Below are 13,553 nucleotides of genomic sequence, written 5' to 3' on the forward strand. Positions count from 1 at the left end.
TATTTTATGTCTCAAATGAAATTTACAGTTCGACTTCGCACCTTCGACCATTGGCTTGGGGACAGCGTTTAATTATGCGGCTGGGCGGTCGTCAACAAAATGCGGATGCGTATGACAGTTTCTGAAATACGAACGAAATTGAATAACACGTGTTTAAATTTTCTGATTGTGCCGCCATAGTGCTTTTGTATGCGTGTTGTTGTTTACTTACAATCAAAGAATTATTTATTAAGCAGAATCCAATATAAGAAACGTGCTGTACCAAAATAATTATACAAAGTTCCAAATTTAAAACGTAATTTAGCGTCCACTGAATCAGGCACTGATTGCTATAGTTTTGTTCTGTCATAACAGCTAGCCGGAAATACGTAACAATCATATCGTTTCCGGTTAACTACTGGCAAATTTAATAAGAATAATAAACATCCTTTGTACAATGCAGCTCCATACCGCTGGTGTTTGGTGTATATCTCTGCATCAACAGGGTATTAATGAATTGGCAACTGATATCCTGCCGCTCGTGGAATATGGTTGCACGGTTTACTGTGCCAGTTTGCCACTATCTGAAAGTAAAAATTAATGCTGGATCGTTCTCCTGAATTACTGCGAAATCAACTACAAGTATGTTGTTGTTACATTGATCGGCAACGATGCTGACCAAATGCTGACTAGTCATTTAAGCACGTGGTAACAGTCGGGCGACACTTCCATCCCGACACGGTTACTCAGGCCACAGGGTAACACAACACAAGGTCATCGCAAGATCAAAACTTCACAGCAGCATTCAAGACGAATGATCCTCGAACAATCTGGCCGCCAGATGCGATAGATCATGAAGAGTGTACAAAACAACTGCAGAAATTGGGAATATTCTGACGAAATAAGCAACTTGCTAGATCAATTTCTTTAACCAACTTATTATCAGTTTCTGTCCGCCTTGTAAAGCATTGTTAAACAACTGTACACAAGCACTGTTTGAAGATTTGTACAGTACTTTCTGAACTCGCAGTCACGCAGCTGTTTGCTTTGTGCTTGATTTTTAACCCATAAAACTATTACAAACATCATCAAAACTATACAAACATCCAAAATCCCTTAAAAACCGAGACTCGTAGAAAAAGTATGCTTAATTTTTTTCAGGGGACGATTAATAAATACTCTCAACTAAAAACTAACGTAAGCAATAGGTAAAACAAAGCCGCTACAGAAATTTATAAAATCGTACGCATTCAAGCAGTTCAAACATTTCAGTAATTTAACAACACCATAACACAAGCCACAAGGTCACGGAGCTCAATTACTGTCCATTATCCTTCTGGAGTGCCCGACGATATTGAGACAGCTTGCCGAAAATTCTGTGAATTTCGGTTCGGAAATTAATAGCGATCGAATCTGACTATGGGCATCCAGACGACTCGGGGAATTCAGGACTTTTGTTAGCATGTTCTGTAGTTCCGCATCAGCAATTATATCTTTAACTTCCTTCGAATCCTCTGTAAAAAAGGATTTTCGATAAAGACAGGTCATCAAGCATGAAGAAAGTTTGAAAACAGCTGAAATATACTAGTGCAATAACCAGAATAACCGAAAAACTTAAATTTCTTTTTAAATCTACAAAGACCTTTAGACTAACTCCGCAACTATCATGCTGGTATTGTCAGGTTTATTTGTCAATTGTCAAAGCTACGCTCCACCGGTAACACAATTACCGTTCACTTTATGTGGTCAATTTGCCTCTCTTCAAAGGATTCTTTTAAACTTTCACCTTAATGGTATCAAAATCAAGCTAACAATCTAAAGCACACCCGCTCGTGGCTAACACAAACAGCGACATTTTACCAAGTCTCCGTAACGACGCTTGATTCAGTCTGTTTTCTTCGGGTATGCACTGAAGGATTTGCTTCAGATGCTCTTGCGACTGCTGCTCGGTGGTCACACTGCCATCACTCGCAAGTCCGCTATTTCGGGTTTTCGTCACAGCGGCAAGCACGCCGGGCGAATCAGTGGATGGAGAACAGAATTCTAGAAATTTAAAACGATCATAAGAACAATGAGCGAATAAGACACCACCAATTGCTCATGGCTTCTAATACGACCAGGGAGACAACAATCAGCAACCAGTTGGCAGGTCCCACAATAAAACTAATTCATCGACAACCATTTCGTTCCCACCTTACTACTCTATCACTTAATGTAAGCTCTACCAGAAAAAAGACAGCGTCTAGTCAAAAAGATAAAACAAAAGACAGCGCCAAGTCAAATGTCCACCAAACACTGAGCACACTATAAACCAGCTCAAAACGTTCCTCGAAGAAAAAACCAAAATCAAGGACGCACGTACCTTCTTTATGCTTTCGTGAGCAAGGCAAAGAGCAACTGCAAAGACATAACGTTGAAAATCAGATGGATCGCAGATTATTTAATCGGTAATTGTGACGGTCTAAATCCAGCGACGAAGAACGAGAGAACGCAAGCACCAACTACGAACTTACAAAGGAGCACGACAACCAGGACACTTGTACTTCGATTCCTTCTCTTTGCATACTGAACATTGGATGCATCCTTCCACAACAATGACAAAAAGTCACTAGTCTGAAGCTATCCTGATAAAACTCAAACTGCAAGCCCCAATGAATCGCATTAATGACAAGTTAACCGAAAAACGGTAGAAGATCAAAAATCAATTTTTTTGTCACTTTGTGACTTTATTTTTTTTTCAGAGTACCGCACTTTCTTTCGCAGTTTCACCTGCACATTTGTGTCCATCGGCTGATGATCGGCATTCCCTACTCTGTTGGCGGCTACGTGCAGTTGCTCGATCACGATCGAAGGTCGTGCGGTGAGTACGTAACGCCGTCCGGTGTGGCAGCATGGTAGGTGCGCATTTGATTTTTCAGTTTTTTGTGTTCCAGACAGTTTAAGGTACGAGTCCGTTTTGTTTTACTCAAGTCTAAAGCACTTATTTTTGTTTATTTTATTTTCGTTAAACTACAAATCTTTATAACGCAGCATTATCAGATTTTGAGGAAGTGATGAGAACAAATCAAATGTGGTTCAACAGTAACCCTTAGCGACATATCGGACCTTTGCTCGGGCTGTATCCTGCAAGGGCTAGATACCAGCAATTCTCAATCACCCTGAATGTCAGTTGTATTTTAGGCTTCCTGGATAAAGCGAAACCATGCCGAAAACCAGCAAACCTAAGAACGCCTATTCGTTTTATGTGACCGAACGCTGCAGCGAAACTAAAACGTCATATTCCCAGGGCTTTTCCAAATTCAGCGAAGAATGGGACGTAAGTTGGTCTGTCGGACAGATTTTGAACTTCATGTGCTTACGCGACTTGTTCTGCTAGCGATTGGGTCCTGATGCTAAGAAAGTGTACTTCGCCATGGCCGAGGATGCGCGTGAACTGTCCAGCAGCCGCATTCCTAACGCAAAGTACCAGAAAGCCGGTGAACGCACCACCTGGCGACAAACTCAGCCTCAAGGAAACGGGAACAGCCCCGAGAAGATCCTCTTGGGCCCCACAGCTGGCACTAAGAACCCGGAACAAAGGGACCTGACGGTGCAGGACATGATACCCGACGTCGCCCATGGGATTGGCGAGTTTGTTCTGGACGGCGAGCACAACAACCGAGGCGAAGATGTGCCGGCGCCAGCGTACGAGGATATTGAAGTGGCCTGTGTAACTGCGATTGACACCGAATATCCGGAACAGAGAAGTGCGTATGGCATGCCATTCGATGAAGATTTTCTAATGAAACTCTTTGAGTTTTTTTTCTTGCGGGACAAGGAGTAGGACCAGTTTTATTATGCTGTTTATCATCTCTGTTATTCTGACAATAATAAGGTATTTACAGTTAATGCATGCTTTTTAAGAAAATTATTTATTTTGTGGCTGAATTTACGCGGTATTCCTTGATCTGACCATTTGATTTGGGGAAGGTCATGAGGAATTACCTATTGATTAAAGAATAGGTATTTCTTATGTCAGAGTGTTTTCACGTCGATTTTTGTTTTGGTTTCAATCTGCAGATATTTTGGTGCAGAAGGTGGTCGTAATTGGTTGCGTTCCGCTGGTTCCGGTGGGTTGCGGTGCCACTCCCATCAATCGTCCCGTGGAGATATCTCTCAAATCCTTCCATTTAACAACTGGATTTTCCAACGACGTCAAGCATTCTTTTCACGCTTTTATAGATCCTGGTCCGGTTACTCCCGACAAGCAGCTCGTTCTCACGGACGCGCGTAAGCGTAATTTTAGGATATGATGTCTTCCAGTTTACCACAGTAATTGTTTGTAATCAACCTCCGACTGCACAATGAAGTTATTATGAAAATATGGCGACATGTTTTATAGATCATTAATTGTACCCGTTTAATACAGGAAAGAACTGCCACAAGATTCCCTATGCGGCTTTCATCAAAGGGGACAGCGATTGTAAGCGGTTTCATGAGGGTTTTCGGCTGCGGAAAGATTACTATGACCTGTATAAAGAAATGAGTTCATTTGTGCAAACCAACCATCGCCCGATCGTGGCGCTTGGATCCATGGAAGATATCGCAACAACTTGGGCATGTTTGGAGTGGTTGCACTATCAGGCTACGGAAGACGGCAAGAAAGAGCAAAGACCCAGTAAGACATTGCTCTAGCTACGGTATATTCCAGTTCGCAAATTCCACTTGTTACGCTGCAATATTTAATTTTCTCATTGCTCAAGTTCTTACTGATTATTTGCTTGATTTTGCGGGTTGCTATTGAGTTCATTATCGACTGCAGGTTTGAAGCAACTTACGTTATCCACTGTGGACGATTACGTTGGTCATGCGATGAGCGTTCTGATCGGCCATCATTCGGATTCGCTGCTGGCGGAAGAATTTGAGCGGATTCGCAAAACGTTTTCCTTGTGCCGCTATCGTCGCCAAAGAAGCTTACAGTCAGTTTATTATTACAGTTAATACAAATTAGTTGGACCATTGCTGTTCCGTTGTCCTGTGATAACAAGCGATACCTAAAAGAGTGACGTATTTCCAGATGTCTTTTTCACAAACAAGTGGACACGGAGATGTGTGCTGATGCTATGGCATGCGAGCGCATGTAAGTAATGCATTCACATAATTATGCTCGTAAAAGGAAAACATACCTATTAGATTAGGTTAGCTAATTTTGTAAATTATGAACCTGAAACTGCTCTAGATTTAAGTTTGAATTACAAAACAGTCAGGAAAGTTCGATGAAAGGTCATACTTGTTTGCAGTTATACCGTATTCGATCTTCTGCGTGATTACTACTCCTTGCCGACAAATGGTCCATTCACTCCTCGCGACTGAGATGCCAAATCATGCCAAAGTTAACATTACTGAGAAAGAACGGTTGCGGCAGTTGTAAATTTTTCCTGTTTAACGTACAGTTGATTATTCCACTTTGTAATAACTTTCATAGGTTTCCCTCCTCGTAGCTCAATAATAAAGCCAGTGCATTTGTTCTTGCGTGTATATTTTGTTTCCTTGCGTTATTATGCATTCCATGTCACGATTATATAAGTACAACCCCTTGTTAGTATGGTGATTTCTTGTACATTTGGCGTCTTACCTTTCTCGTGTAACACTTTTTCGCTGTCTTTATGTTTTTCCTTGCTTTGTTCCCAATAAAAAATGCGGAGATTTAAGTGAAAAAGTGGGGTATTGCACTTCACTTATTCTGCAAAACTACGATTCCATTAAATTTTCGCATTTCGATTCATGAGAGACATCACTCGGAAAAGAAACTCAGTGAATGGCAACTTATTTCCCAGTATAATACCTACTCTACTGGAGAGACGGGATAGTATCCAAAATGCGCATCAAATTTACACGCTTAATTTTTGCTGAACGTTTGTATTAAAACAAATACAATGAATGACGACTCAATAAGGCATTGTTGTTTTCATTTGGTTCATGACCTATGAAACGACCGTTCGCATTCCCTAACGTTTGTTTGTTTGCACTTAGCAGCAAAACAGAACGCCGATAATTAATAATCCCTGACTGTTTTGCGTCGTCAGCATTGCAGTGTTAGTGTCGCAGATTTTAGCAAGATTTTGACTGGAAATTCAAAACCGCCGTGTAGACATTATACTCGTACTTTATCTTGGTCTTTAGCAAGACTAACAGCGAGCAGTGCCAGTTTAGAGCTAAATCTCGCAAACGCCAGCGCATATCATGCTCTAAAGATTTTTAAGTGGTATTATACGAAATTAAGAATCAATTTGTATTGATGCTGCATGGACGTCAATGACTCAATGGTGAAATGTTTTCAACGTGCAAACGCTCCGACGTAAAACAGAAATTTGATATTTCTGGTAGTACTCCTGCGTAGAATGTGTAAGTTATTACTAATTCCATTTTGCTGCTCGTATATGATCTTCGCAAATCAAAGTTTGTAATTTATGTACATACTATATAGTATACCTACCTCAAGGCAGCTTTGAAAATGGGTATTTCCGTTGTATTGATAACTCTGACCGCAATTGTTGGAACTGCAGTTTCAGGTACACACACAAACTGTCAGTACCAAAATTAGCATACCAGCATAAATTCCGTAGTCAGAAAAGTTTTGACGTTTTATTGTGCATACTAACTCGCTCTTATTTTGCAAATGCGATTAATTAGATAGGTAAATCGTGTACTGTTGATATTTTTATAGGAGCTGAAGGTTCGATCAGCTGCTACGCATGCAGTACAACAAATAATCCTGGATGCGAAAATCCATATCGGATATCTAGTTTTTATCAAGATTGTCCAGCTTTTGTTGGGCAAGACCACTGCTTAAAAATTACCGGTCCTGGATGTAAGCACACCAATAATATTTTACAGCGTACTATACAGTTTGTTCGTAATGTTAATACAATATTGGTACTCGTACAGTACGTAGATTATTAGATATATCGACAGCTGCTGCAGACACGTGAATTGCAGTAGTCCGCTACTATTAAGTGAAAATAACGCAGCTACTAATTTAATTTTTATCTATGGTACATACAATTATTGCATCCGTTTTCTTGTAGGTGAACTTAGTATGTTTGCGTGTACCGGAGATAATACTGAAGCGACGTTGTCGCTTCAGTAATATTTCCGGTTCAACTTGCTATACTTATCCGGAACATATAAGGAACATATGATTATTATGATATATGTCCTTATATATTTTCATGTTTCCGGAATCATATGTCCCTTATATTCTTCCAGAAATATTAAAAAACTACAATCTATAATCAGTTATCATTTAAAACATCACTTTGCGTATATGGACATAGCCGTTTCATTTCGAAGTGTAAACAGGCCCGTCTTTAGCTTTTTCGAACGGGAACGACACGACCTCGCGCCAGTTCAATGGCCGAAACTTTTGGGGAAAAAGTAGAAAGTGGCTCAAAAAGCCAGGTTTTTTACAATTTTCTTGTTGTAATTTTCGGTGCCCCAGCGCCCGGGATGCTATTTTCCAGTTTTCTCAGTAAATTACTCATAAATGTGTTGGTTACGCCATGTTAGTGTTAGTTTGCTTATTTTGTTTGTATTGCACATGCAGTACAGCTGACCAGGCGATGTGGTGGTTTGAATCCTGCAATCAACATGGGACAAGTTCAGGATGGATGTTTCATAGATGGGGATATCCAAGTATGCGTCTGTTCATCTAATTATTGCAACAGCGGGCAACCACTTCGAGTTTCCATGCTTATTTTTGCTTGTTTGGCAATGATGCGCGTATTGTTTTATTTTTGCCAATGAATTTACAATATTGTTTGCAAATGACGTTTTGCAATGTTGGTTTTTAAGTAGTTTCCATACTACAAAATGACTGATAAATGCCCAAATAAAGATAACTACTGTGAATATTAGCGCGGTAGCTCTGTCTTGGTGACAATAGCATAACAGTTTTAAATTTCATCCGCGTTTCACGTAAAACAAATTCTGGAGACAAGCACTGCTGTCCAAATTCCAGTTTTCTATAGGTATGTACAACGTTGCACTCGTACTGATGCATGACCATCGCCCGGTATTTGGCAGTTTGATTTTGCAGTACGTAGTATCATTAGTATCATAAAGGTACTGAACTAAATATTACAGTATTTAGTAATGTTATGGTAGTATTCATTTGACGTGACAAACATTAAAAACGTTGCGATTGTTTAAATTCTGAAAAAATTTACGTCTGCGTCGCCGTTATAACGTTTAGCTATCCAATGAAACAAAGACACACACTTAGGTACGGTATCTGGTTTTCTGTCTGCATCAGAATAGCTTTTTTTACGGTTAGGTTTGTAACTTTGTCGTACACACAAATCATAAACATAACATTAAAAATTGTTAATTTTGCATTCCGCTAATTGTGTTTACGCGAATTATCCTGTTGACAATCACACGACAGTTAAAATTAGGACTTGAGATGCTCCAACGACCTAATAATGTTCCATACATGCACGAAATTTAATGCAGGGTGACCTTTCATCCAAAATTTTCAATGTAATTCACTAAAAGGCATGTAATAAAACAGACAAACCAACAAATAAAAGGTAAACTTTTGAGAAACCAACATGGAACTTATACAAAAGGTATAAGAATTTATTTGCGCCCGTTGTAGTAACTGTTTCCGTACAACCCGCCGGTCCCATAACCGTATCCGGTGCCGTATCCAGTTCCGTATCCAGTGCCATATCCAGTGCCGTATAATCCGGAGCCGTAGCTGGAACCATACAAGCCAGTGCCGGAATTACTGCCATACGATGAATACGGGTAGCTGTTGTATCCTGTTGAGTAGCCGGTGTTGTAAGGTGAACTTCCGTACAAACTCCCGTATAAACTGCTGGTATATGGGGAATAGCTGCCTCCGTACAGACCGCTGCTACCGTAGTATGAACTACCACCATAGGGATAGTACGATGAGCTATAAGCGCTGCCATAAGGGTTGGAATTTACTCCGTACGCGCTGCTGTACACACCGGATCCCAGTCCATATCCTCCGGAACCGTAGCCGCCATAATTCGTGTTGTACAGACTTGTAGATCCGTATGGATAATACTGCGCTGACACAAAGTGCCCAAGGTAAACGATCAAGGCAAAAACTAAGAAAACCGTGGACTGCATGATTGCGGTAACGGGAACAATATAAAGGGCACAGGACCAATTAAATGTGGAGATGAACGCAAGAATTTTGATTGCACCGAACAAAATGCAAACACGTTAACTTTAATACTTAGACACCGATTTCTTGTAGTTTATTTGCTGTATGGTATGAAGAGCTCTGATTGCTTGGTCAGGGAAAGGCAAATAGTAAACAGGGCATACGAGACTACATACTGTTTGCTGATTCCTTTACCGTCGTTTTTATAAGCCGTTTGCCGATGTTGTTTTTGGCTGGTTCCCAAAAATATCTTTTGAGTCTTTTTGCATTACCTATCCCAAGAGGCAATGTATAAATTTGATTTTCTGATTGATTACGACTCACATTACAAAGAGAAGTGGTGAATCAGCTTAATTTTGCAAGTTAGAATATTCCGAAAAAACGACGAAAACTGCTCTGGTTGACGCCGGTAAGTATTTAAGTGTGCTATGGTCTGTTATAAAACTGTTTATTCAATACATCGCGCAGTGATTACGATACGGGTTCTTAGTTCTGCGTGTCGAAGTGCCTTAACGATTTAGTGAAGCGCTGGATCCATGTAATGCGATCGTGATTCTTGAATTATGATTACGATTGCAAAAAGGTGTAAACAATACCACCATGACAGACTATGTCCTAGCGTTATTTTATTCTGCCTTTGCAGTACGTACTACTTACCATTAACACCTAGAGTAGTGCAAGTATAGGTAGAAAGATGGACTATACGATATACTGCATGTGCATATTGCAGCAGAGAGGCGGCAAAAACCTTTTCTTTGTATTAGAATATTGGATAATGCTGTGATGTAATCAGAATCTGATCTCCACAGGCACTATTTGGGACAAATCTTGGATTAAACTAGCGGCCATTTATTTATGTACTGACAATGAGCATCGTGGACATGGTAAAAAGTTATCAGCGAAACCAAAATAAACGTAAAATATCAGCGCTTTCGTGATGTTGAATTAAAAATCGGTATGAAGCTTACCATTAAGTTAACTACAGAGATCACGCAATGCTTAAAACCCATTAATTAGGAAACTGATCGTTTCAACAAACTTTAACTACTAAGTTTTTATTAGGAAACTGACGGTTTTAAGTATAGACTGTACAGCTGTTCCTCCTAAATGCATAAAATAAACTATGCATCGATCATGCATCGTTGACAGATTATCTGCCCATTTAATTTACAAGAACTTATAAACCGGGAGTTGTGCTACATTTATCATTCCGCATTATTGTTCAGTAAGTACTACTATATTATTCAGTAGAAGTATTCTTATCGCTACACTGTATACGAAGTACTCATAATATTATCGCTAATTAAGCAGGGTATGCAAGTCTGCTACGAGCACAGCACACAAGCATAGAAACTTTAGCAAAAATTTCAGTGGCGAATTGATTAATGTACATTGGTCGTATAGCACTCTTAACTACGATTTCTGTGCATATACTGTATTTTCTTGTTTTTGCAGTATTTTGTACGCTTCTTCCCTGGGGGCTCCGTCACAGCTAATGATACGCTACCAATACTTTTCGATGCTCACAGTCAAATGATTTAAAACGTGTGCTCGTAATGGAGTTTCTTGCTTGAAAGTCGCATTAATATATTTCCTGTGGAACTTGATCAAAATAAAAATCCCTTCCATTCAAACGAGTAGAGCTATTGGTGTATTTTCATACCGCAAAAATGGTTGTGTTGGACAACATTAAACATTTGACTCAAGGTAAGCCTGTCGGTCCTAAAGATTTACAAAATCAATTTTGTGCAAATTAAAAAAGCACTTTAATGTGTGCATTGTGGAATTAACGCAATTTAAATGGTAAAAGATTTATTTGCTGTGTTAAAAATATACTGTTGCGAAGAGTTTGCAAAAAAATGTTTTTTTTTTCCAGAGTATGGTACCTATGTACACAGTGCTCTATGATTTATGCCGGTAAAATATTCGCTGCTTGCAGGAAGTGAACCTCCACACTTGGACCCAAGCAAGCCGACTCTTTACAGCCTAAGATTCTCCCCATTTTCCGAAAGAGCAAGATTAGTTTTGAATATAAAACACATACCGTAAGACCATCTTCTAATGTAAATCACAGACGCAGATCTGGAGCTTCAAAGGAACAACTCATATAAATAGGCAATCGGCACTATGAAGCAACACAAGCCCACCGTTCGGATTTTCATTTTAGTTTCAACGTTGTCAACATTCATGTAAGGAATCGTCCTGATTGGTACTGGAAGAAAAATCCATTGGGAAAAGTTCCCACATTGGAAGAGCCAGATGGATCTATCGTTTATGAATCTCTTATTATTGCGGAGTATCTGGATGACAAATACCGCGATCATTTTCCCCTGCTTCCCAGGGATCCATATGAGCGAGCGCAGCAAAAACAACTTGTGGTAAGTTCCTTTTTTAAGTGTTTTATCTACAGATCTTAGTATTCACTCGATCCAAAACAACAAAACTATTGGCAATTCAAACTATTATATATAGATATATTGAAAAAATTTTATTTAACGTTGCTGTTATATTGCTGTTTTGTTTTTCCAGGCAGCGGTTATCGAAACGGTGAGTACCGGATACGATAAAATTGTGACAAACAAAGTGTATGAATGCATTTTAGGCATCGTATAAGCACACGGTAATTGAAGGCGACCAAGAAGCCAAACACACCGTGGAAAATGGTTTGGATGCCGTAGAACGAATGCTTCAACAATACTTTTGGTCAGGTATAAATGAAGTCAAAATTTTATGTACTTAATATCGTAGTATACTTCTACTTTGCACACATACAAAGTCACAATATACAATGCCTATGCGGTATGGTATGTGGACATTGTACTGTAGGTGAGACGATTTAAGAAAAATGTTACACTCGTACATACATTACCGATTAATAGGCGGCAATGCCGCTTTATCCACCCAAACCTTTGCGAAAGCATTGTATTGGTAAAAAAAGTGATATGTATACGGGAATGTGTGTGCTTTTTCTGTTAAGGAAACAAGATCGGCTTCGCTGATCTTATGTTGTGGCCTTGGTTCGAACGGTTACCGGCAATCAGCGAAATCGCTGGGTTGGACTTTACAGAAAAACGTCATCCAAAAATTACGGAATGGATGCATCTGATGCTTGCAGTTCCCGAAATAAAGGAAACCGCGTACTCTACCAAGGAGCGTGTGGAGTTTTTGGAAACTCGCAAAAGTGGTGCAATAAATTATGACGTTGGTCTATGATAAAGGTGGCAAAATGAATGCGCTAGCTCATTTTTATATTAATATTGCAGCATACAAATGCATGGCAGCATTCATCGTCTTCTTGCATGGTCGTGCATAGTCGTCGTCGTATGTAACAGAATAATAATTATAGGAATATTATAACTCAATAATTAACATGGACGCCCATAATTCTGGTTTCTTGAAGTCAACATCATAAAGGCCATTCGAAATCAAATTTCGAGAAGTAAAACGTGCACAAACATGTGCGCACTTGGGTTTTGTTTAGACAAATAATATTCTGCTAGAGCTTTAAAACTTTAATACAACGCGCAACAGTAATTAATAAAGACGTACAACGGCATGTACGAGACTTGTACGTAATTTGTATCGCTATATTATTTTGTCGCTCGTTAAAAACTTGAAATGCAGTTTCCAGGAAATTGTTCCAGCTTCCAGTATCCGAAAAATACGGTTGGTGGATTAGGTATCTGGGTTGGGTGAAAACTACGGACATGCAGTAGCTTTTATATTTTATTCCTGAACCACTATAAGCAGAAGTGCAGAGGCTTTTGTATGAAAATCGAAGTTTATAAAAGTCATAATGAATTTATGACCATCTATTACCTACTGATTCCGTCCTATAATATTTGGCAGCAAATCTAAAGATTTCAAATTTTTAATACATGATATAATTTTAAAAATATATGCCTGTCTGAGCCTAAAGGAATTCTGAAAAGTTAAATATTCGAAGGAAGCATAACTACGAGATGTTTAAATTTCTAATGTTTTTCAGTGTTTAAGTTTTGAATGTAAAGCATTGTGTAAAGAATTCTGACTGGCACCGTGTGCAATTTGATGGCTAATTGGCTAGTGTACATTGAAAAGGTTTATACCACGAGATTTAGTATCATTCATTTACTCAAATATTGCAGCTGTGCTATCATGACATCGCAATTTGCTCCAAAAAACAAATGAAATTCTAATATAACACAATAATGTTCTATGTACTCGTATTAAAGTCGAAATGAATGACTTATCTCAATGCAAAATGTCAAGATGAATGACCTACACATGCAGTACCACCATGAGATACGTTGTTGCATTTTCCGATATAAGTTTCTATGCGCGCGCATGCAGATCGCTCGCTGTCTTTAGCAGCTTTGATTTCCTGGACCAAAAGCTTTTGATAGCCACTGCTGCG

At 39.2% G+C, this 13,553-nt stretch overlaps 2 protein-coding genes and 2 long non-coding RNA genes across 7 annotated transcripts; 2 read left to right on the forward strand and 2 right to left on the reverse strand.

Annotated features, from left to right (window-relative positions):
• Positions 1–55: 55 nt before the first annotated feature.
• Positions 56–897, reverse strand: LOC129581105 (uncharacterized). The gene is made up of 3 exons (XR_008689444.1): positions 637–897; positions 451–563; positions 56–121 (listed from the first exon to the last, which is right to left on the reverse strand). It is a non-coding gene; the product is annotated as an uncharacterized LOC129581105 (long non-coding RNA).
• A 129-nt stretch (positions 898–1,026) lies between these two features.
• LOC129581358 (uncharacterized) lies at positions 1,027–2,710 on the reverse strand. The gene is made up of 4 exons (XR_008689493.1): positions 2,493–2,710; positions 2,342–2,376; positions 1,840–2,022; positions 1,027–1,493 (listed from the first exon to the last, which is right to left on the reverse strand). It is a non-coding gene; the product is annotated as an uncharacterized LOC129581358 (long non-coding RNA).
• Positions 2,711–2,826: 116 nt separating this feature from the next.
• On the forward strand, positions 2,827–5,663 carry LOC129581259 (uncharacterized). 3 transcript variants are annotated; one of them, XM_055472230.1, is made up of 8 exons: positions 2,827–2,922; positions 3,160–3,295; positions 3,356–3,725; positions 4,039–4,248; positions 4,388–4,636; positions 4,781–4,937; positions 5,036–5,098; positions 5,259–5,663. In XM_055472230.1, exons 2-8 carry the CDS (start codon positions 3,182–3,184, stop codon positions 5,329–5,331), a joined length of 1,236 nt encoding a protein of 411 aa, XP_055328205.1. In that variant the 5' UTR covers positions 2,827–2,922; positions 3,160–3,181; the 3' UTR covers positions 5,332–5,663. The 3 variants fall into 3 exon arrangements, with proteins under 3 accessions (XP_055328205.1, XP_055328203.1, XP_055328206.1); XM_055472231.1 differs by lacking the exon at positions 2,827–2,922 and adding an exon at positions 2,987–3,049; XM_055472228.1 differs by lacking the exon at positions 2,827–2,922 and having other exon boundaries at positions 2,929–3,295.
• Positions 5,664–10,094: 4,431 nt separating this feature from the next.
• LOC129581199 (glutathione S-transferase omega-1-like) lies at positions 10,095–12,896 on the forward strand. Of its 2 annotated transcripts, none has more exons than XM_055472145.1 (7): positions 10,095–10,112; positions 10,613–10,864; positions 11,097–11,202; positions 11,325–11,535; positions 11,687–11,704; positions 11,760–11,865; positions 12,135–12,896. In XM_055472145.1, the coding sequence occupies exons 2-7, from the start codon at positions 10,828–10,830 to the stop codon at positions 12,368–12,370; spliced, it is 714 nt and encodes a 237-aa protein (XP_055328120.1). In that variant the 5' UTR covers positions 10,095–10,112; positions 10,613–10,827; the 3' UTR covers positions 12,371–12,896. The 2 variants fall into 2 exon arrangements, with proteins under 2 accessions (XP_055328120.1, XP_055328119.1); XM_055472144.1 differs by lacking the exon at positions 10,095–10,112 and adding an exon at positions 10,243–10,382.
• Positions 12,897–13,553: the final 657 nt, after the last annotated feature.

Source organism: Paramacrobiotus metropolitanus, unplaced genomic scaffold (assembly GCF_019649055.1).
Source record: "Paramacrobiotus metropolitanus isolate TYO unplaced genomic scaffold, Prichtersi_v1.0 Parri_scaffold0000005, whole genome shotgun sequence".
NCBI classification, from domain to species: Eukaryota; Metazoa; Tardigrada; class Eutardigrada; order Parachela; family Macrobiotidae; genus Paramacrobiotus; species Paramacrobiotus metropolitanus.

Bases quoted from the DNA above. Each gene is read 5' to 3' on its own strand.
- LOC129581199 (XM_055472145.1), top strand. From the start codon at position 10,828: ATGGTTGTGTTGGACAACATTAAACATTTGACTCAAG. The intron at 10,865-11,096 runs GTAAGCCTGTCG...CGCTGCTTGCAG, and splicing joins CATTAAACATTTGACTCAAG to GAAGTGAACCTCCACACTTG. The intron at 11,203-11,324 runs GTAAGACCATCT...TTTTCATTTTAG, and splicing joins TTGAATATAAAACACATACC to TTTCAACGTTGTCAACATTC.
- LOC129581259 (XM_055472230.1), top strand. From the start codon at position 3,182: ATGCCGAAAACCAGCAAACCTAAGAACGCCTATTCGTTTTATGTGACC. The intron at 3,726-4,038 runs GTGCGTATGGCA...TTCAATCTGCAG, and splicing joins CGAATATCCGGAACAGAGAA to ATATTTTGGTGCAGAAGGTG. The intron at 5,099-5,258 runs GTAAGTAATGCA...ACTTGTTTGCAG, and splicing joins GCTATGGCATGCGAGCGCAT to TTATACCGTATTCGATCTTC.